Source organism: Mesoplodon mirus (genome assembly GCF_964341445.2).
Source record: "Mesoplodon mirus genome assembly, chromosome: 4".
Lineage (NCBI taxonomy): Eukaryota > Metazoa > Chordata > Mammalia > Artiodactyla > Ziphiidae > Mesoplodon > Mesoplodon mirus.
Window position 1 is genome coordinate 101,243,322 of NC_138979.1, and position 22,533 is coordinate 101,265,854.

The 22,533-nt window shown below is 36.8% G+C and overlaps 1 protein-coding gene across 2 annotated transcripts in view; it reads right to left on the reverse strand.

Moving 5' to 3' along the window:
- Positions 1-10,653: 10,653 nt before the first annotated feature.
- Positions 10,654-22,533, reverse strand: part of CTDSPL2 (CTD small phosphatase like 2) — a 70,577-nt gene continuing 58,697 nt past the window's right edge. For both annotated transcript variants that reach the window (XM_082617142.1, XM_082617141.1), the window contains exons 9-13: positions 19,673-19,735; positions 19,489-19,568; positions 16,092-16,218; positions 14,537-14,632; positions 10,654-13,881 (exon numbers count right to left, since the gene is read on the reverse strand). In XM_082617142.1, the coding sequence (XP_082473268.1) occupies positions 13,816-13,881; positions 14,537-14,632; positions 16,092-16,218; positions 19,489-19,568; positions 19,673-19,735 (432 nt within the window). In that variant the 3' untranslated portion in view covers positions 10,654-13,815. The remainder of the gene's footprint in view (positions 13,882-14,536; positions 14,633-16,091; positions 16,219-19,488; positions 19,569-19,672; positions 19,736-22,533) is intronic.

Sequence of the window (22,533 nt, forward strand, 5' to 3'; positions counted from 1 at the left end):
TGATCAGCCATTCTGTTTTTTCTGGTGGCAGCTATTGTTTCCCATTTCTTGTGTACCTTTTCAGAGTCTACAAATAGTACACATTTTATAAAAGATGGTCTTCCAAAAGATATCCTACAGCCCACTTACTCAAAGTTTGTTCCTGATCAGCAACACCTGGGAGCTTGTCAGAAATGTAGAATCTCAGACCCCATCCCAGAATCAGAAGCTGCCTTTTAACAAGATCCTCAGATGATTTGTATGTTAAAGTGTGAGAGGCAATGCTATACAGCCATCCATTGATAAAGAGGGATTGGAAGGAGGCAAGACAGAAGGCAAGGAAAGACTAGAATGTAAGGTCCCTAGGGCACAATCTGTCTTTTATTAACAGTTATATCTCCAGCATTTGGCACAGTATCCAATACCTAAGTAAATATTTTATGAATTAATAGAGAAGAACACCATCCTAAAGCAAGGCAGTGGCAAAAGAGGAAGGAACCAATCAGATAAATAGTTAAGGGTCAGAATCAACGAATTTAGTGACTGTGATGATTAATTTTATGTGTCATCTTGGCTAGGCCATGGTACCCAGTTTTGGGTTAATCACTAGTCTAGTTGTTGCTGTGAATGTATTTTTTGTTTATGATTAACCTTTAAGACGCAGATTTTGAGTAAAACAGATTACCCTCCATAATGTGGATGGGTCTTATCCAGTGAATTGAAGGCATTAAGAAAACACACCAAGGGCTTTCCTGGTGGCTCAGTGGTTAAGAATCCACCTGGCAATGAGGGGACACGGTTTCGAGCCCTGGTCTGGGAAGATCCCACATGCCGTGGAGCAACTAAGCCCGTGTGCCACAACTACTGAGCCCGCGAGCCACAACTACTGAGCCCGCGTGCCACAACTACTGAAGCCCCCGTGCCTAGAGCCCGTGCTCCGCAACAAGAGAAGCCACCGCAATGAGAAGCCCGCACGCCGCAAAGAAGAGTAGCCCCTGCTCGCCGCAACCAGAGAAAGCTCACACGCAGCAACGAAGACCCAACACCACCAAAAATAAATAAATTAATTAATTAATATTTTTTTAAATGGGGGGCTTCCCTGGTGGCGCAGTGGTTGACAGTCCGCCTGCCGATGCAGGGGACACGGGTTCGTGCCCTGGTCCGGGAGGATCCCACATGCCGCGGAGTGGCTGAGCCCGTGAGCCATGGCCGCTGAGCCTGCGCGTCCGGAGCCTGTGCTCCGCAACGGGAGAGGCCACAACAGTGAGAGGCCCGCGTACCGCAAAAAAAAAAAAAAAAGAAAAGAAAAGAAAACACACTGAGGACTTCCCTGGTGGCACCGTGGTTGGGAATCCACCTGCCAATGCAGGGGACACGGGTTCGAGCCATGAAGATCCCACATGCCGCAGAGCAACTAAGCCCAATGCACCACAACTACTGAGCCTGCGCTCTAGAGCCTGTGAGCCACAGCTGCTGAGCCTGTAAGCCACAGCTGCTGAGCCGTGTGCCACAACTGCTGAAGCCCCTGCGCCTAGAGCCCACACTCCGCAACAAGAAAAGCCACTGCAATGAGAAGCCCATGCACCGCGATGAAGAGTAGCCCCCACTCTCCACTAGAGAAAGCCCACGCCCAGCAACGAAAACCAAAAAATAATTAATTAATTAATTTTTTTAAAAAAGAAAAGAAAAGAAAACACACTGAGGAAAAAGGGATTCTGCCTACAGACTGCCTTTGGACTCTGCAGCATCAGCTCTTCTATGGGTCTCCAGCCTGCTGACCTGCCCTGCAGATTTGAGACTTGCCAGCTCCCACAATTACGTGAGCCAATTTCTTTTTCTTTCTTTCCTTCTTTCTTCCTTCCTTCCCTCCTTCCTTCCTTTCTTTCTTTCTTTTGCCGTGCTGCACAGCTTGTGGGATCTTAGTTCCTCAACCAAGGATTGAACCCGGGCCCTCAGCAGTGAAAGTGCCAAGTCCGAACCACTGGACAGCCAGGGAATTCCCTGTGAGCCATTTCTTAAAATAAATCTTTCTCTCTATATATACACATGCTACTGGTTCTGTTTCTCTGAATAACCCTGACTAACACAGTGACTGACTGGATATGGAGGAGGAGGGGAAGGGAGCAGTAGAGGATGATGCCTTTGGAGATTGAGTGGAAGTAACATCCATCTATAGGTGCTCAAGTCCAAAACCTGGGAGCTATCCTTGCTTTCTTCCTCTCACTTACCCCTTAAATTCAGTCCATCACCAATGTCTGTGAATTACTTCCAATATTAATCTCGAATCCATGTCTCTTGCTACCACCTTAATCCAAGCTTTCTCTAGGCTGTTCTACTATAATATGCTTTCAATTGGTTTTCCTTCTTCTACTCTTCCCTCTCCACAGTCCATTCACTATATACCAGACAGTTTATTTAAAAAAATGTAAATTAGATCATCACACCCCTTCCTCCTAGTTGAAATCCCTTTAGTGGCTTCTTGGTGTTTGTTTGTTTGTTTGTTTTGGATTTAAATTCAACTCCTTATGATGGCCTACAAGGCTCTGCATAATCTGACTCCTACCTCCCACCAACCCCCTTATGATGCCATTCCCTCTCATTAACATCATTGTTACTGGCCCTCTGAGGCTACTAAGCCTTTTCCTATTTTTGGACTTTGTGCTTGCTATTCTTTCTGTCTACAGTGCTCTTTCCACACCTTTACATGGTTGGCTTTTCTTCCTCCAAAATTCAGATGTTACCTTTGTAGAAAGTTCTTCCCTGATCTCCCTCCAGCAAGGGGCCTTGCCCAGTTACTCATCTTGTCACTCTGGTTTTGTCATAGCACTTATCACAATTTCTAATGACCTTGTTTCCTTATTTAATATCTGTTTGGAGCACAGGTATCTTGTCTGTGCTCTTTGCTACTGTATTCCCAGTGCCTGGCATGTAGTAAATGCTCCGTAAATGTCTCTGAAGATGCCTGAATGGTGTTTCTCATCATAATAAGGAATGAGGATAGGTTAAGTCTTGGCCACACAGATCTTGACATTCCTCTGAGGCATCCAAATAGAAATGTCTAGTATACATTTGGAACTAGAGAGGTCTGAGCCACAGATAGAGGATTAGGAGTTATCTGATGATGGGGGTGGATGGAATCAAGTGAAGTAGAGGCCATCTGAAGATAGGATAGAATGAGAAACCTTGAAGGACATCAACATTTAAAAGTAGCCAGGAGAAAAAGGTGTATAAAGGATAGTAAGTTAAAAAAAATTTTGTATCCTTCCAATTCTACTACATTTTTTAAATACAAATTTTAAAATACTATGGAATATAGTATATTTGAAAATTCACTGTTGTAAGTCAGGAGACCTGAGTTCTAAACATTCAAATGATCAGATTATATTGAACTGAACACTGGACACTTATGGTGAGGAGTGGGGAAAGCTCACAATGATTTCTCCTTTTCTGGAAATAGTCCTAGTGTACAAGAGTAGGTGGGCTCCCCAAGCCATTCTACTCCCTTACCATAGCTGATTTGCGAAGGGGGGATCAGAAGCAGATTACCTATGAATCTAATGAAGCTGTAGCTTCAGGGCCCCTCATTGCACAGGCCCCTTCCATTCTTCAAGAAAGCCCTCCAAATTGTATATGCTTCAAACTGTATAAAATCTGAATCTGCCCCTAGGTGGGATATAAATAACCCAGTGGAACCATCAAATTATCTGGTAGCTAGTCTCCGAAGATGGCCCTTTAATGAATAGTATCCAAGCCCTTATGTAATTTTTGAGTCTGGGGTAGCCCTATAATTCATATTTAACCAGTAGAATAGGACAGAAGTGACACCCAAGGCTAGGCTATAACAAGCCTTGCAGCTTCCACCTGTGCCTTTTGGAATGCTCACTCTGGTAGAAGCCAGCCGCCATTTAAGAAGTCTTACTACCCTAAGATTGCCATGCTGTTTCAAGATAACCTTACAGAGAGCCTGTTTAGGGAGAGAGAAGTATTCAGCCAGCCCCTGGCTGTTCCAGATTATCCCAGCAGAGATGCCAGACACGGGAGCAAAGAAGTCATCTTGGACATCCAGTCTAGTTGAACCATCAGATGATTCCATCCACAGCTACTTTTTTTTTTTTTTTTTTTTTTTGCTGTGCAGCTTGTGGCATCCTAGTTCCCTGGCCAGGGATCAAACCCAGGCCCCCTGCAGTAGAAGCTTGGAGTCCTAACCACTGGACCACCAGGGAATTTGCAGTCCACAACTACCATTTGATTGCAACCACAGAAGACCCCAAGCAAGAGCTGTCCAGTTGAGCCCAGTCAGCCCACAGATCTGTGAGAGATAACTTATCTTAAGCCTCTTAAATCTTGAGGTGAATTGTTATACAGTGATAATGGAAAGATTCTCTTTCCCAGGACTTTAGAATTTGGAACTCAAGACTCTCAGGACCTGGGAGTTGGTGGCAGATGACAGCAGCCTGAAGGAAAGACCTCCTGATGAAGTGATGATTTCCCAAGCCACCTTAGTTCCTCTTGCCTTCCCTTGAGGTCCAGTTGTCCAGCTCTTCCTTAAATGCCATGAGGTACCCCAGTATCTTTCCAGTAAATTCCATTATTGGCCTCAGCTAAAATTTTTAACAAATACATCTTAGTAGTCTTATCTGCAGATAAGAAATCTTGAGAGGCTAAGCTCTGCTATACTTAAGTCTGTTTGGCACATAGTGGGCACTTAATAACTGTTGAATGACTGCATGAATAAATTTCTAGGCAAAACTGGGTTTTTTTCTCAAAGAAAAACTCGCCCATCAGGCCATTGTTTCTCCTCATGAAAGGTAGTCTCAAAAGAAAATTAATACAGCTGCACCCCAAAGAAAGCTGCTTTTTTAATATATTACTAGTAAGCCCCAGCATTATAGCAATGACCTGAACTAGGAAATAGTAAATAATTGGCTAAGAAGGCGCCAGATTCAATCGAATATCCCAAGGTGAAGACTCAGGAAAGCAAGACTGTGTATTTCTGAAGTGGTAATACAGTCATCTGTATTTACTTGCCTGAAGATGTTCTAAGACAATGTATCTTCAAACAAACAAAAAATGTTAACAGAAAGAAGGTGAAATATAGGGGAGGTGAGGCCAAAGAACAAGATTTTGACAGTCCCCAGTGAAAAGGCTAAGCTGACCTGCAGACTTCTGGCAGATACCTAGTAGAGATGAAGATGAGGGCATCCTGTTGACTTGATATTAGACGTTATGATTCTCTTTCAGTAGACCTTCTCTCTGGTTCTACCCTTACCAAGCTGGCATCGGATTGTGATTTAGTTTCATAAGGAGGTAAATGAATGGAATTGATATTTGGCCTAAAAATTAGTGTTTTGTGAGTTTAGTTAGTGTGAACCAATTCCTCTGCATTTCATCAATTCTGAGTTGCACATTCAGAATCAATTTTCTGGACTTATAACTTGAAGTCCAAACTTTGAAATATGAGCTCATTCATTATGTCATGTATGTATTCAACAAATAATTATTGACGGCCTACCCTGTACCAAGTACTATTCTAGGTTCTGGGGTATTAACTTCAAGGTATTAAACCACATGCAATTGAAAATAGGGTGTGAGAGTTGGAGGTGCTATGGAAAAAATACATGGGCTATATATATGCTTCATTGCTAAATTTTTGAAGCAGAAATTTAGAATAGAATTTATTCACAGAATTGTGCCTGCTGCTTTTTGAAATAAAGAAGCCGGGAGACAATTGTCAAGAACTCTGTGCTGGAGACTTCGATTATTCCTTAAAACTAATCTGTGATCCACACACTAATCTCTAGGGAAACCCTATAATCACACATAACACTATTCCCATCTTACAGATAAGCAGAGTAACTGATCAGTGTTTGTTGAACAAATTAACATTAAAACCTCTGCCTTCAAGAAGCTTCATCATTAAAGCCATAGGAGAGTAAACACCAGCAGAAAAGAAGCAGGGCTGCTTATGGCTTATTTTTAAGTGAAGTGCCTTAAGCACCAGACTCAAAATCTCATAAAGATGAAATTAGGTCAGGCTGAGGAGGCGGTTTTAATTGCAAATAGCACCAGATTAAAACTCATTTATAGGGACTTCCCTGGCGGTCCAGTGGTTAAGACTCCGCACTTCCAGTGCAGGGGGCACAGGTTCCATCCCTGGTTGGGGAACTAAGATCTCACATGCTGCCCCGCTTGACCAAACCCCCCCCCAAAACACTCATCTTTAAAATACCAAAATCACTGATTTGATTTACATGATTTGATGTAGAAACAACTAATGAGTTTTTTCAATTTTAACCCTCCTTCCCTAAAGAGCCTACCCAAGACGTGAAATGACAGCATCTGTTTCCTTTCAACTCCTATACATTTTTCCATACTTAACTTTTATATGGTGCCATAAAATCCTAAAGTACCTTCCCATTTCTATCATTAAGCTGGGCAAGCCATACTTTCCCTAGAGCTTTACCAATCTCCGACCTCAGATTGCCCATTACGATGCTAGCACCCAATACATTAACCATATTATCGTGGAGAAAGGAAATTCTTTGCGTGGAACGAATTAGGTCAACATCTGTATTTCTTCAAACTGGTCTCCCACTCAATTTATTCCCTATTCAGCAATCAAAGTGATATTTTTAAAACAAATCTGATTATTTACCCCCTTAACTTTACCCCCTCCCCCAACCAAGCCTGGCTTAATATTCTTTCAATAAATGTTCTACAGATCTCAACTTAATACTTCTTCAGCCAATCCAAGCCTGACTTCAGATTAGATTGTGTTATTAGCCCTCAAAGCCAGTCTTTTCTTCATGTTCCTTTTCCCAGCAAATGTCAGTCTCCACTGCTAGCCTGTTAGCTTGAGAGCAGTGTCAGGTTTGCTTTCTTCAGCCATCCACAGAGCCTAGCATAGTAAGGCAGTGTTTTTAAACGACTTTTACTGTCATCAGGAAGGCTACCTACAGCTACCTTCAACAATTGTCATACATCAAATAGAACATTAAAGCTCAGTATATGGGAGCCACTAAAAGCTCTAGTTCATTTGGTTCACTGATTACTAAGAGACTTCTAACTCGTCAAGTCCATTTACATGAGCCTGCTACCCCAACTACTTACTTCTCAAGCCATTTAATACTCACTCTTTAATTTCCTCATCCTCCATTTCTTCCTTCACAGTTAGCATTATTTTCATCCAAAATGTTCTTAACCAGGGGTCCCCAACCCCCGGGCTGCGGACGGGTACCGGTCGGTGGCCTGTTAGGAACCAAGCCGCACAGCAGGAGGTGAGCAGCCGGTGAGCAAACGAAGCTTCATCTGTATTAACAAGCTACTTCCCGTCGTCGCTCGCATTACCGCCAGAGCTCCTCCTCCGGTCAGCATTACGGTGAGTTGTGTAACTATTTCATTATATATTACAAATGTAATAATAATAGAAATAAAGTGCACAATAAATGTAATGCGCTTTAATCATCCCGAAACCATCCCTCCCGCCGCCACCAGGCCGTGTTAAAATCGTCTTCCACAAAACTGGTCTCTGGTGCCGAAAAGGTTGGAGACCGCTGTTCTTAACAATCAATCATAGGTGACCGCTCCATTACCACTTCTCCAGTCTTTCTTTCCAGACTGCTTGCTGCTCATGTCTTTCTTAAAAAAATCTCCCTGACATCTGTGGTATTAAAATAATCTGATTCTACTGCTCATTTCTGCCCCCTCTAGCTTCAGACATCTCCCAACACCCTGTATATATCTCACACACCCTCAAGAAAATTAGCTGCTTCAACATTTCAGTTCTGGTAGTTATTTGTGTACACGTTTCACCACCCATTTTACAGATGAACAAATTAAGGATCAGAGAACACCTTTGTCTAGTAAGTGGATGAATTCTTAAGTTCTTGAATTCAGGTCTTTTGACTCTGAACTTTCCTTTTTATTACCCATACTCCTAAGTCAACTATTCCCAACTCCAGTCATTTATTTCTAAAGGCCTACTGCAGTGGCACTCAAACCAGTCTGTGTGCATTACACTCCTTTGAAGCTCAGGGAAAATAGTTATCAAGTCTCATCCCAGCCAGGAACTGGGGGTGGGGGTGAGGAAAATGAAGAGATGTTGGTCAAAGGGTACAGACTTCTAGTGGTTTGAGGATCTAATGTTCCAAGGATCTAACGTATAGTATGGTGACTATAGTTAGCAATACTGTATTTAAGTCTCATCACAGAGACTGGGGTGGGACCAGCTTGCTATTTTGTTGTTATACTGGTTCAAGTTACTTAGCCCATTACATCAAGTATAATTTCATTTTAGCTCACCATAATCTGGTTCTTTCTTGCCATTTTATCTCTACTTTTTAAAGCTAACCACTTCATTATTCAGGTTTTATGCAACTTCTGCACTTCTGGTAGTTCCAGAAATTAAGAATGTTATTCCTCCTAAAGTCATTACTTTGAGTAATGGTAATTGAGAGCTAGATTCTAATCCCAACTTTGCGATCTTGGGAAGACACTTTTCTAGACATATTTTACATCTGTAAAATAAAGATGTACACTTAGAAGACGGAATTTCCTTCTAGTTTAAAACTTGGATTGTTAAACTCTAGGGCCTAGTTTGTACCACAAGCTTTTGCACTGAGTTAATATATTCTTTTATAAGAACATTTTGTTGGCTACATTCATTTTATAAACTAGGGAAAGCTTTGTATTTATGTACAAACATGATTATACAAAAATGCCAACGCCTTGGGAAATAGCCTGTTGTAATGATACTTGAATTCAAGTCTCCTAGAACAGCTGTGAGGTCTTGGGTCACAGCCCTCTCTGAGCTTGTTTCCTTATCTGTTCTTTCCATATCTGTAACCTGCTCTACGTTCCTTAACAGATCATCAAAAGAGAAAGCAATGTGAAAAAATTGTGTGCTTCTAAACAAAGCACTATACAAATATAAGTTGTTAGATATTATATTGTTTCTAATGGCTGATAAAATATCACCAAAGAAAAGTGCTTCCATAAAAGTTTTATTTATCCCCACAACAACCCTGTGAGGTAGGGTGATCAGGGCATTTGAAGATGAGAAAACTAAATCTACATTACTTGTTCACGGCTATACTGCATAGTAAATATGTTGAAATTAAATTGAATATTTTAAATGTCCATGACTTTATATTGATTCATGTGGAAAAAGGCAGAGAGAATATTAACTCCCCCCTACCTTAATGCCAAAAGGACACTGCCTTGAAAAATCCCATTTCAAAAGATGAAAGTAGTATTTCATTGCTTATTTCTACAAAGATTTATAAAATAAAAAAATAGTGAAATATTTTACAGTTAATATATATAATGGTCTCATTCAGGGATATGTCCTTCAGCTGTGTATATGATCAACTATTCCAAGTGCTAGAAAATGCAAACTCTTAAAAAGTATGAAAGACATGAATGATAATAAGCAGTAACCTCAATCTTCTTTATTATTCCTCCATGCATCTTGAATAAGTTCTGTGAAATCTGGTCCCAGTTAAAAAAAGAAAAAAGAAAACTCTACCACAAAGAGATGTCTGGTAAACTTAATTTTGTTGCCTATTCTCAAGTCCCAAACCACTGTCACATTAAGTAAAGTAGTGATTTCCCAAATCTATGAGAATCACTTGGAGAGCTTTTAAAAAATACAGAACTCTCAGGCCCCACTCTAGACCCAGTGAGACAATTTGGCAGAGGTCAGGCCTCAAGAATCTGTATTTCAAAAGCTCCACAGAGTAATTCTAATGAAGAGTCAGGTTTGGGAACCAGTGATATATTTTAAAATACTAATAACTAATATAAAAACCATAAAGTAAGTATAAGCTTGTTGCTCTCATCTCCCCTTTTAAAAATTTCTCAAAACACATAACCCCGGAACTCTTGCCTCCGGGCAAGTAATTTCAATTCAAGATACAGAGAAACATTTTATAAAAATGTATCCTAGTGAATGAGACTTGGATTCCAATAATAATTTAAGGAGCATTTAAATATAAGATACTGAGTTCTGTGGTTCTTATTCTGAAATTTTAAAATGTATTTTATACAGGTTCCTAGCAGGCTTTTAACTCAGGGGACGACATGAAAAGTAATGACATAATCAAGCACATAAGCACTGAAAAAATACTATACTCAAAAACAGCTCATGAGAGGAATAAGAAAGTGAATGAATGACAACCTAAGGCCTTTTGGCCCATACATTTTTGTTCCCAGTCCACTCTTCCCCTATAAGGGGAAATAAAATAAACATTCTTTCCTAGTTACTTGGCATAGTTATTTGGTGGGTGACTATTAACACTAAGTTAATTTAGATACACAAGATTAAAAGAGATAACAAATAAATACCTAGGAAGACAAAGAGAAGTCAGGTCAGAAAACCTTAACTAGCTAATGATGTAGTATATAACACCATCATGTTAGGACAATTAAATGAAGGCTTCAGTGTCCTTTACATTTCAGCTTTATGTGATTGACACAAGACGTGGAAAAGATCTGGTCCTTATGAAGAAGTCTGTGCTCGCTGCAAAGATTTGTAGGGATAATGAAATGCTTTCTTCATTGATGAGATGAAGCCTCTGTTTTTCAGTAAGTTGACTGAACAAAACAGTGAAAAACAAACTTCTTTAGATGGTTGAATGAAAGTAATATCTAGTTGAAAAAGTCACTGGCCAAAGATAACTTTAAAAAAATGATTCTATGTTTAACCATCCCCCCCAAAACCCAAAAAACAAACAAACCAGGAAAACCAAAGTAATATAAAAACACAACGTACACATCCATTTTCACTGACAGTTACAAGAAAATAGCCATTTATAGAAGTTACAATGCTTTCAACAAATCCCCCCAAAATTTTGGGAAACAAGATAAAGCCATCGGGTAAATAAATATACATACTAGCTAATATAAAACAATTTATGCTTTTAAATTGTTGTCAACTCTCTTTTAAGACCCAAGGAGAAATATGGTGCTATAAATCTGATTAGGGCTACATATATTACATGGAATTAAAAAACACAACTGATTAAAACATCCTAACAATAATACAAATATTTAAAAGAATGTCTTTAAAAGTCAGACATTTACCACTGGAAATATCACAATTATAATATGTACTTCAGAGTCGTAATGTGTATATAGGTCACTTTTGCTGTGTCCTATCAGGTATCCATCTCTCCTGCATTTACTAGTCAGTTTTTAAGAGTTCATGTTTTCTGTGTGAACTGAAGGGGCTGGGCACATCTCAATTGATAAACACCTCCATTTAACTAATGGAAATGTTTAAGGTAATATCTACCAACAGATAAAGGAAAGAAGGGGTAATAAGATAACACATTTCAAAGTGGAGGAAGCTGGATAACTGTCTCTATAACTTATTTTAAATTTTGTATTAATAACAAATTTAAAATGACTCAAATCAAGTAATGAAGAAAAATAGACTGAATTGATCTCAAGAAATTTTCTCAGGCCATATAAAATTCTTCCTTAGTTTATTTCTTTACAGAATCTTGTTAGGCTCGATTCATTTGTCAGTCAACTTAAAGGAGCTCTCCTAGGAGGGGATCAAAAACAGCTTTACCAATAAAAGATGATTAAAAGTTGTTTTTAAAGTGCCTATAGGCACAGTGGTATATATAGGTGCTTACATTTCCCTTTTAGTTGTGGGAAAGCCTGTTGAGACTGTATTTACTTAATCAGAAAAGCTTTCAGCAATTATAACGCAAGCTGAAAGTTTAGATCCTGTATAGGTTTTGGGGTTTGCTGTTTGAACATAAAAAGGAAGCAAGGAGAAATGTAACCAGGTTCACAATTTTGAGCAAGAGCATATGTAAAGGTAACATATGTACATTTTATTTCAAGAAAGACAGAAGACAAACAGCATAAAGATGCCCAGATGCCCTAAAGATAAATACATTTCAAAGATTCTCATTAAAATGAATCTGTAGTATTTTTTTCCTGCAAGCAAAATACCTTTCTTTAAATTAAAAACAAACAAAAAAACCCCAGTATTCTGAATTGCAAATGCTTTTGCTTTTTTTTTTTTGCAGAAAATCTGCCATGATTATTTTTTTAATGAATAAGGATTTTCCACAAAACAGGCTTGCTCTACATGCTAGATTTTTAAACAGTTCAGTGACACAATTTGCTAACTACATACACAACAGATAATATAGTAAGAAAACACTCAACCTGATGAAAAGTTAAAATCTTCATTAATACACTGAAAATTGACATAACTCATGCCTTTAAAATCAAAAATACAAAAATTAAATGTTTTTCTAAAAAGATTTCCTTATTTTAAGGATTCATTTGAAAATGAAGCTGCATGTAATTTGTACAATAAGTTGTACAAGTAAACAGGTAATATACATAAAAAATTAAGTGACATACTCCTCAATTATCAGTTGTCCACCTTTAATTTCCAATACTGTACTTTCTTAACAAGCATACAAAATATCAAACTTCTCTTTAGAAAAAGTGCCGTTCTTTGACATCCTTTACACAAAAACAGTCTGAGCCTGTGGCATGATAATGCAGTTGAGAGGCAAAGCATACTAACTTTTACAAATTCTACCTTCCATAAAAAGCCTCCCGAAAGAGATTACACGCCACTATAAAAATATCAACCTCTTGTGGTAGCTGCATTAGAGAACCAAGGCTTGAAGACTATTTTCATATAGCATAGAAAACCACTATGAGAACATATTCACTGCATTGGTGGCTTGGGAGTTTACTGTGCCACAGGATTATGCATAGCTACTGTAAGGTACCAAGACTGTTACACAGAGTTTTAACTGATTGTAACTGAGAGCATAACAGAGGTACTACCAGCCCATGCAAAATAACTAAAAATACTGAATCACTGTGCTGAATACTTCATTCCTGGAGAAAACCAAAGGCATCAGTAACCAAATCAAGCCCAACAGGTGACCAAACTTATTCTCCTCAAAGATTGGTGAGCACAGTGAAGTCTGAGGTATACCTTTTATCCATCAAATCTGTGTGCCACTGCAAGATATTACCACTTGGGAACACATGCCATCACAATGGTTTAAATCTTTTGAATATTAGTCATTCATATATTCTTATCTACCCAGTCTCTTGATTTTTGAAAAGATTTCACCTACAGTAGAATATTACAGAAACAAAATATAAATGCATGTTCTAAATGAAACTTACATGGACTAAAAGTAGAGAATATTTTTAAACAAATATACAATATGCAGGCAGACAAAGCAGGAAAACGGCCATTCAAATGTATAATAAAAAACTAAAAACTGACTATTTCCAGAGAACTATGAAGCGCCTCAACTAAAAGGAATGCATAATGAAATTCTAATCTAATACAGGTCAAAAATGTAAAAAGGTTATAAACCTTAACAGGAAAAATAAAACAACTTTTACTGGCCATTCCTGTTGAAATGAGAATTTTAAAGTAACAGAAAAGTGGCTACAAACCCACTTAGAGCACCAAACAGAGAGAAAATAAAAGTCCATTTTCATCTCTGTTATTATCATAAAATCCTGTGTGACTACAGGTCAAACTGCTGGTGGCAGAAACAGAATTCTTTATAAACTGCAGATGTCCTGTACATAAAAAAATTTCACTGGAAGTTGCACTAGTTCTAAAGACTCTTCTGTTTTAGCCTACCTACTGTATGTATTCAATCTGAGATAAAGTCTCTTTCTGTAACCCTTGATTATTATTGGGCACCAAGATAAGAAAAGCAAGACGGGGTACAAAAATGCAAAATTTCAACAGTAATGGCAATGTTTTTGTCTTAGTCCAAAAGGGTCCTGCATTCTCTCCCCCTTCAGTGATTTGACAAGTCTTTGTACTTAATCTGGGGGCAGCAAATCATGCAAGCGAAATCGGTCTCTGATGTGAGGTCGAACATCTTCATTCTGTGTGGAGAAATAGACATTTTAAAAGCCATGTAATTTCAAAGACGTGATCCTCATAACATTATGAACATTATTACTTTGCAAAGAAACTATACCACCATTTATCAATATTTTATAACTTACATTATTTTGTTTGCCAAATAAAAAGATACTACACAGAAGCAGTTAAATTTAGATTAAAAAAAAAAGCCTGTCATTAATGTATTAATTTTGTAAGAACAATTATGCAATAAGAGGTCAAACCAAAAGACAGGTAAAGCATTAAGCCAATGAATTCTACTTTATATAGTAGTTTTAAAATTAATCCATGGACATAGAGGAAAAAATTCCCAGAATAAAGTTTCAGTACCATAAGCATTAATTCTAGACCTGAACTACAAAATCAATTCAACACAACTAGTTAATGACAACTAGTTAGCAAGAGGAAGTCTGGTAAAATAAAACATTCGATATATAGATTTTTAAATACTGATAAACATAATTTTAATATAATTTATAAGTTTAAAAAATGCTTGTAATCTTTTTTCAATCTCTGCCCTAATGTCCCACCATGTTGACTTAAAGTTAGTACACATAAAGCAACTGAAAAGATTTATTTCAATAGAGTTAAAGCAACAAAAACCTAACCAAAAGATAAATGATAAGATATACTTACCAGTTCTACCAGCTTCTCCAGAAATGGAATCAATTTTAGAAGTTCATTGTCATTTTTATCCATAAACCAGCTTTCTATAGGGATTCCATTAGATAGCTAAAGTGAAAAATAAGTAATTAACTCTTTTCATTTACATTTTGCCTACTTTGGAAAAGCTTAAAAAAAAAGAAGTAACAGATTTTAGTAAACATTAATCAGTAAGTTCCTTTGAAAAAGGAATGCCATCAGAGTTTATGTCTGTCATATTCTTTGACAACTTAATAGTGCAAGAGACAGATGTTAAGGAATGAACTGAAACATAATTGGTTTTTCAGAGTAATTTATTCTTAGTGTATATAAAACTTAATAAGAAATATTCATTAAAACAAGTTTTGCATTAACATAACTAAAAACATTATTCATTCAAGAAATATTATTAGTCAATGCTAGGCATTTTGAATAAAGGAATTTTACCAATCTCAACAGAGAATACTATTAGAAAGCATACACTCTTACACAGGGACTGTGTCCCATTATTTTATTCCCAGCAACTAGCAAGATAACCTGAAACATAGTTGGAACATAACAAATTGACTCAATGGTATTTCATTGGTCTAAAAACAAAAATACAAACCGTATTTGTTTTATAGTAAATATTCTCTAGGATAAAATATCTTTTAACATTTACACAGAACACTGTGTTTGAGATGGAGGATAACTGAAATTATTTACGAACCAATTCTTAAAAACATTATTTCAAAATGCAAGTGAATAAAAGTAGTGACCTAAACTGAACATACTTCAATACCACATGCAATTTTTCCCCTTGTGTTCTTTTTTACGTTTTATTATGGACATTTTTGAAACAGAAAAGTTAAGGGCAAATCTTGTTTCATCTACACCCAACCCATTTTCCACCATTCCAATTCTGCAATGATTTATTCTGAAGAAAATCTCAGCCATATCACATAAACATACTCATGTAAAATATATCTTGCAAAGATGGCTCATCTCTTGTCTGTCTGTCTTCTATCTATCTATCTATCTATCTATCATATGCTGTGCTGTGTGGCCTACGGGATCCTAGTTCCCTGACCAGGGATGGAACTTGGGCCCTCAGCAGGTGTAGGTGCTGAGTCCTAACCACTGGACTGCCAGGGAATTCCCTCCAGTTGAATTTATATTTCTAAGAATCATTGACAAAGGGTACAAACACATTGACAAAATAGTCTAAGAAAATATTTTGAAATGCCAAATCAAACAGACCAGAAGAACATGGTTAAGCTATTCGTAATTCTGAAACATGTTTACAATTAAATTACTGATTTAACAAGAGATAAGAATGCTATTAAATGATATATATCTTATAGTCCCTTCTTAGGGATTCACTACTTCAGATTTACATGTATGTTGTACTTCATTTAAAAGAAAAATTTCCACAAGGAATATACTAATTTGGCATTCCTAATTCTAAAAGATGACACTAAACAGGGAAATTCCACCAGTGAAAATTCTGTTGTCCCATCATATCTTTTGGCAGCATTTGTCTGAGTTTGTTTAGCAACCCTCTTCCTACCTGATATGCAAAGGCTTGTGGTGAGTTGTCAATTATTATAGTTTTTGAAAGATCTCTTCCAAGGATATTTAAGTCCTTTATATAGTTTCCTTGTACACAAACACAATGTTCGCGGAAAAGCCGGTGCCTAAACATAAGAGTAAAAACAAATTAACTAAAAAAAAAAAAAAAAAAAAAAAAAAAAAATATATATATATATATATATATATATATATATATATATATCTGTAAAAAGCACAACATATACTGAAACATAGATACAATACACATACCATAGGCTTTACAAGTTAAGCCTTATCATTTTCTCTCACAAAGGAAATTCAAATACAAGTGTGGGCCTACGCTTTGGGCTACAGTTCTATTATAAAAATTCTTAGCAATTATTGAAACCTTACAACCAAATATTACCATGCCTTAAAGAACTCTGTTTTATCCCAAAATGTTATATTAAATGATAAAGAGGGATTAAAAACTCTGTAAATTGTTTTTGTAATTTATTTACCCAGGAAAGCTCAGCTCAGATGCAGCATCTGGTTGTCATCGAGGTCCTGCTTTTTAACCAATTTTCCAGATGGTTGACTGAGGCACAAGGAGGTCAAGTGACTTGCCCAAGGTCACACAGTAAGTCAGTGGTTAGCCCCGCATTGGAACCCAGGATCCTCCTGGCTCCCAGTCCTTTGCTCTAACCAGAAGACCACACAGCCTCCCTATCCCTGCACATGCCAGAACAGAAAATATAAGAAGGAATGTATCCGTGTTGGCATTTTAAAAAAATGTTTTTAGTTTCTCTTACAGTTTTTGAGGAAAGGTGCAGAGGCCAAAACATTCCATCATTTCAACTTTTCCCAAACACCATCTTTATTTTAACTGCATGCATGTGTGTGTGTGTGTGTGTGTGTGTGTGCAGGGGTGAGAGATCATTTGAAAAAACAAGGATTGAATGAAAAGATGAATTCAGATTTAAGTATTACAAATGTAAACTGATCTTTCACCAATGAAACTGAAAAATGCTGTACCATTTTAAAGAGCTATTAAGGGTTTATAATAATATTTATATACTTGTAATAATTAATCTCCATTTAGCACTCAGAATATTAGTTTCTGAATGTTACTAATAACTGATACAGATTACCTTGAAATACTCCACTTGCATATATTAATTAATTTGGTTGTTTGGCTTCCTTGTGTCTTAATCCCACTATACAACTTTTCAGGAGCTAGGGCTTACACATACCTATATTTTGAATTATCCAATTTCAAGAAAGGGGCATTTTCTACCAACAAAATCTGTCATAGATCTAACAACAACAAAACTGATATTTTAATCAGGGCCAATGTTGATGGAAAAGCAGAAGAATTTTAAAACCAGACAAAATGTAGTATAAACAGTTCTTTTTCCCTTATTGCACAGGCTCCGGACGCGCAGGCTCAGTGGCCACGGCTCACGGGCCCAGCCGCTCCGCCGCATGTGGGATCTTCCCGGACTGGGGCACGAACCGGTGTCCCCTGCATCGGCAGGCGGACTCTCAACCACTGCGCCACCCGGGAAGCCCACGAAGAATGCTTTTAATTAAATGTTCATGAGTTAAATGATCACCTACCTCTGGAAGGTTTAAAGACAGTCCTACTTTGAAAAAAATAAGACTAGGCAAAAGAATTTAAGTCCTGGTTGGACCTAAATAAGATTCCATATTTTATTTGTATAAACATTTAGATATGAGGAAATTGAAGAGTCAGGTACAGCACATAACTGCAAATCACTATTGATAACTCTTCTCCAATAGCAGCAAATTCACCAGACACAGGAGACAGCTGAATATATATATATGGATACTAACGATTATTTTAATTAAATTATACTAAACCTCTTCCAGTTATTCAGGAATCTGAGGGTCAATAGAATGTATTTGCAGTTTTAGAAAGAAACTACTTTTGCTAGTCATCAAATTTGCATTTGGACTCAAGGGATTTAGAGATCATAGGAATTTCTGAGTCTATCTTGTCACTAACATAGATGATTCCCTAAAGCACTCTAACGCATTCAATATACTGTTCAAAAAGTTTTTCCTGTTTTAACTTTTTCAAAATACAACTGGATAAAACAAGTTTAAACTCCCAAACGTGTACATTTTACAAAACTAGTTTAAAAGAGGGGTTTTAATTTGTAACATAATTGTGTGACTATGATTTGTCCCCTAGTAAAAATGAAAGCTCCAAGAGGGAAGGGCTTGTGTTGCTCACCACTGTTCCCTGGAACATTGGAGGTGCTGAATAGAAATCTTCAGAATGAATGAAGTCATCAGAGCAAAATCACTTGTATACTTTTATTAAAGTTAGGTAAAATGAGCATAAATTATAATATACTTTTATGAAAAGAAAATACCATTTTCATTTGTGTGTATGAAGCTTGCTGATATGGAAGATAAAATGGAAACTGACTACAGGACACATTTTGATCTTTTAGATTAAAAAAAAAAATCACATTCTATTTACAAGGGAAAAATCTCCTAAATGTGGACATTAGGAAAAGCCTTTCATCATAGCTGAAACCACTCAATAATACAGGTACTATTAACAGTAGAAATTCAGTTTAGGATTTTCCACTAAGACAATATGGGAGAAAGTATTCAAGACAATGAATACCCAGCTATTAAAGCTTTTAGGAGCCTTTTGTGGCATCTCTCTCAGCTCTTGATCAAAACTCAAACATTAACTCCTATACCTTAGAGGATGCAGCAAGATTGCTGAGTCTTGGTGTCTCACTTCAGTTGACAAAAATAATGAAACTAATTTTCAAACTGTTTTAAATTACCCAAGGCACTCCCACCTAACCAGGAACACACTGCATCTGCTGGATCAGGACACACACAAGGAACTGAGTCCAGATCAGGATAACCTGAGTGACTAAACCAATTGCAATTTCCAATTAGATTTCATGTAACATTTTCTTTCCATGGAAGATAAATTTGCTCTTGAAAAAAGCAAAAGAGTTTAATTTGATCCTTTTTGTTAAAATTAACTTTTATTTCTCTAAGCCATTAAAAAGATGACAACACATGCATTATCTGAGACAGAAGTGAAAACATCATGCACACAGTGAAAAATTCCACATACCCCCAATCTCCCCCCAATCCCAAAAGAAGTGAGGATACAGATGTACAAGTGAATAAATACATTTGATCTTTGTATCCTTTAAAGAACGTCTGTCTGGAGTTAAATAATTAGGAACTGTTAAAGACTTTTGGGGTTTAAAAAAAAGTTCACTTATTTTCCCTATTTAACACACAAATCTCTATATATGTAGCCAACTGAAAATGGCTATCAAAATTAAGTAGAAGCATAGTAATTTCATAGATCAGTGTGACAGACATTTCCACTATTTCTTAATTAAATTTACCTGACCAGTTGCTTTTTAGGGTCTAGTATGTTCAGTAACTTGTCTGCATACACCTTCTTAGAAGCAGTAAAAAGAATGATCTACAAATTCAGGGGAAAAGAAGTAATCGTTATACATGATCTAAATATGGGTACTATATTGAATAAAATAAAAATACTTATATAATTAGCTTAAGTATATTTACCTCATACATCTGAGACATTCGTTCCAGGAATTCCCTGAAGAATGGTCTTAATCTCACGTAAACCTGAAAAAATACAAAGATAGGCTTCAGCAAACAAACATATAAAACAGAAACAACTTTTTTATAAGATATGTTCTAACTTTGGATATAATCTAAAAGTTCATATGTTAAAGTAATACAAAAGTTTACTAAGTACCACTCAACCAAATATATTTCACATATACCAAAAGTTACTTAAAACAATCTTTTGGTAGGGTAATAATAATCGTTGGTAATCATTTCACTTTTTAATAGTTAAATAGCAGCATATAATATAATAGTACTTCATGGAATATAATTTTAATAAACATTTAAACTAAAAATGGCAGGTTTCCTTCTGAGATTTTGATCCACCAATTAGCTCCATCTTCCAGCCAGGTAGCATCCATCCAATTATTAGGCAGGCTGTATATCCACCTCTAGCTGACCTGTCTCAATGACCTTCCTCAATAATTACTCAGAATTTCTTCTTAACAATCACCTGCTAAGAGTACCTTATTTTAAATTTCTATTAAGGTAAATAATGTTCAAGAAAGAGATGTCTGGATTGGTGGGTTTAAATAACTGGAATTTTTCAGAAATCAATCTTGTTCTATACTTACTGATTCAGATGTGATATCTAAATTAGCACTACTGGGCTACTTGAGATAGAAAATATAAGTCAAACACACCAGTTATCAAAATCAACTGACAATATCAGGAAAGACTACAGTACCCAAATAACTGACTTAAATACATTCTTTTCTTATTTCTGTCTTCTTTTTGCCTAAATTTAATGTAGCTCTTGTAATATACTCAATATTCAAAAGGCACAGAAATATATGCCATGAGCAACCACTAAAACTAATTTAAAAAAGAATCTGACTCCTTTAAATTGTATTTATTTTGTGACAAAAATTTATAAAAAGAAAAGTTTGTACTCTACTCAAAGGTGATTATTAACATCAAAAAACATGAACAACAAATACTTATAGAATGCCTATGCACCAGATTCACTTGATTCAGATTTTTTTTAAAAAGCTGTGGTGGCAACAAATTCAAAATTTAGGCTTCATGGAATTTAATTTTGTTGTCAATACACATCTAAACCAAAATGCCCTTATGATAAAAATCTAGTTCTAGGAATGTTTTAGGGCAGAACAGGGAAATCAGGCAAAGGATTTTAGGAGGTAGGGACTATGTACTAACAGTCTTTGTAAGTTCTAAAGCCCAAAGGGCATAAGACAATGCCAAATATATAGTAAGTACATGATAAAAATCTGTTAAGTAAATTAAATATAATTGCCTGAAGTTAAGCAATATAAACAAAATAGAGAAAGAGAGGCAAGACTACATACTACACAGGGACAACTACTGAATTTCCTTAAGAACTGATCACTTGTGGAACACAAATTTCAAACATTAATATGCTAATAATATCACTCTATCCCTGCCTACAGGCTAGAATAATAAAGGTTTACTCATTTTTAAGCCTATTAGGCAGTTTATCTCAGCATCTTGACTAATCAAAAACCAAGTAAGCCACACACCCCCACCCCTAGCAAATAAATATGATGAAATCCTTAGTATCCAATCCCTATCACTTAGGATGAGGTACAAAATTTTTAACTAGAGTTGTGCTTCTAATTAATTTTAACATTTACATTGTGAAATATTTGGTATAGTTTGGTTTAGTTTTCAACACACCTTATTTGTTTGGTAATCCAAGTAACTGATAGATTTACATATATTACTACCTTAACTGACAAAAACCCACAATTCGGTCAATACTTTTTTTCAATTACCTTATCTCATGGAGGATGATAAACCATAAACCATCAGAACCTTCTGTTTATTGCTAAGAAGGCTTATCAGTTAAATGCATTTAATAACCAAAAATACTTCATTTTTGCATATGTATAAATGTTTTCATTTGCTTTCAATATCCCTGCTATCACTTGCCCCATATTGTAAAGTAAAATAAGCAGGGCCTCTACAATTTGGGATTTGTCTCCTTTGAACACTAAAACACTTCCACTGTAAAGGAATATTTCTATTTAAACAATATTATCTAAGCATAATAAGTGGAGCACTGTACAAAGGTGACATTTTCCAACTTCTTACACAGTGACTTCCAGATTATGTCAAAACTGTAACTTCATTATGCATTCTACTACTTTGACTATACTTAAATATAAAACACATCTTAAAATTTGATATTACTTTCATAATATACCTGTTCACTGGGGATGAAAGGTGGCACTGAGATAGGGGAATATAATGCTAGAGTGTTTCCTTACCATGAGAATAGAATAACTGTTGACTGTAAATGTTCCTATTTCAGAACAGATTCACCATTTGAAACACAGGAAGGTGTTTCAGGATTAAAAGACACAGGCAGAAACTGAGATGGTTAGCGGGGAAAAAAAAAAGGAATGTAGAAAGGTACAAAGTAACAGCAAGCCAGGATGTGGTTGGGACCACAGGAGGTTCTGCCATGTGCTGAAAAGGCAAAATCTCAGAAAGAAAAATAGAAATAGAGACATAGGGCTTCCCTGGTGACGCAGCGGTTAAGAATCCGCCTGCCAATGCAGGGGACATGGGTTCAAGCCCTGGTCCGAGAAGATCACACATGCTGCGGAGCAACTAAGCCCGCGAGCCACAACTACTGAGCTTGTGCTCTAGGGCCCGTATGCCACAACTACTGAGCCCGCGTGCCGCAGCTACTGAAGCCCACGTGCCTAGAGCCCGTGCTCTGCAACAAGAGAAGCCACCACAATGAGAAGCCCATGCACCGCAACAAAGAGTAGCCCCCACTCGCTGCAACTAGAGAAAGCCCGCAC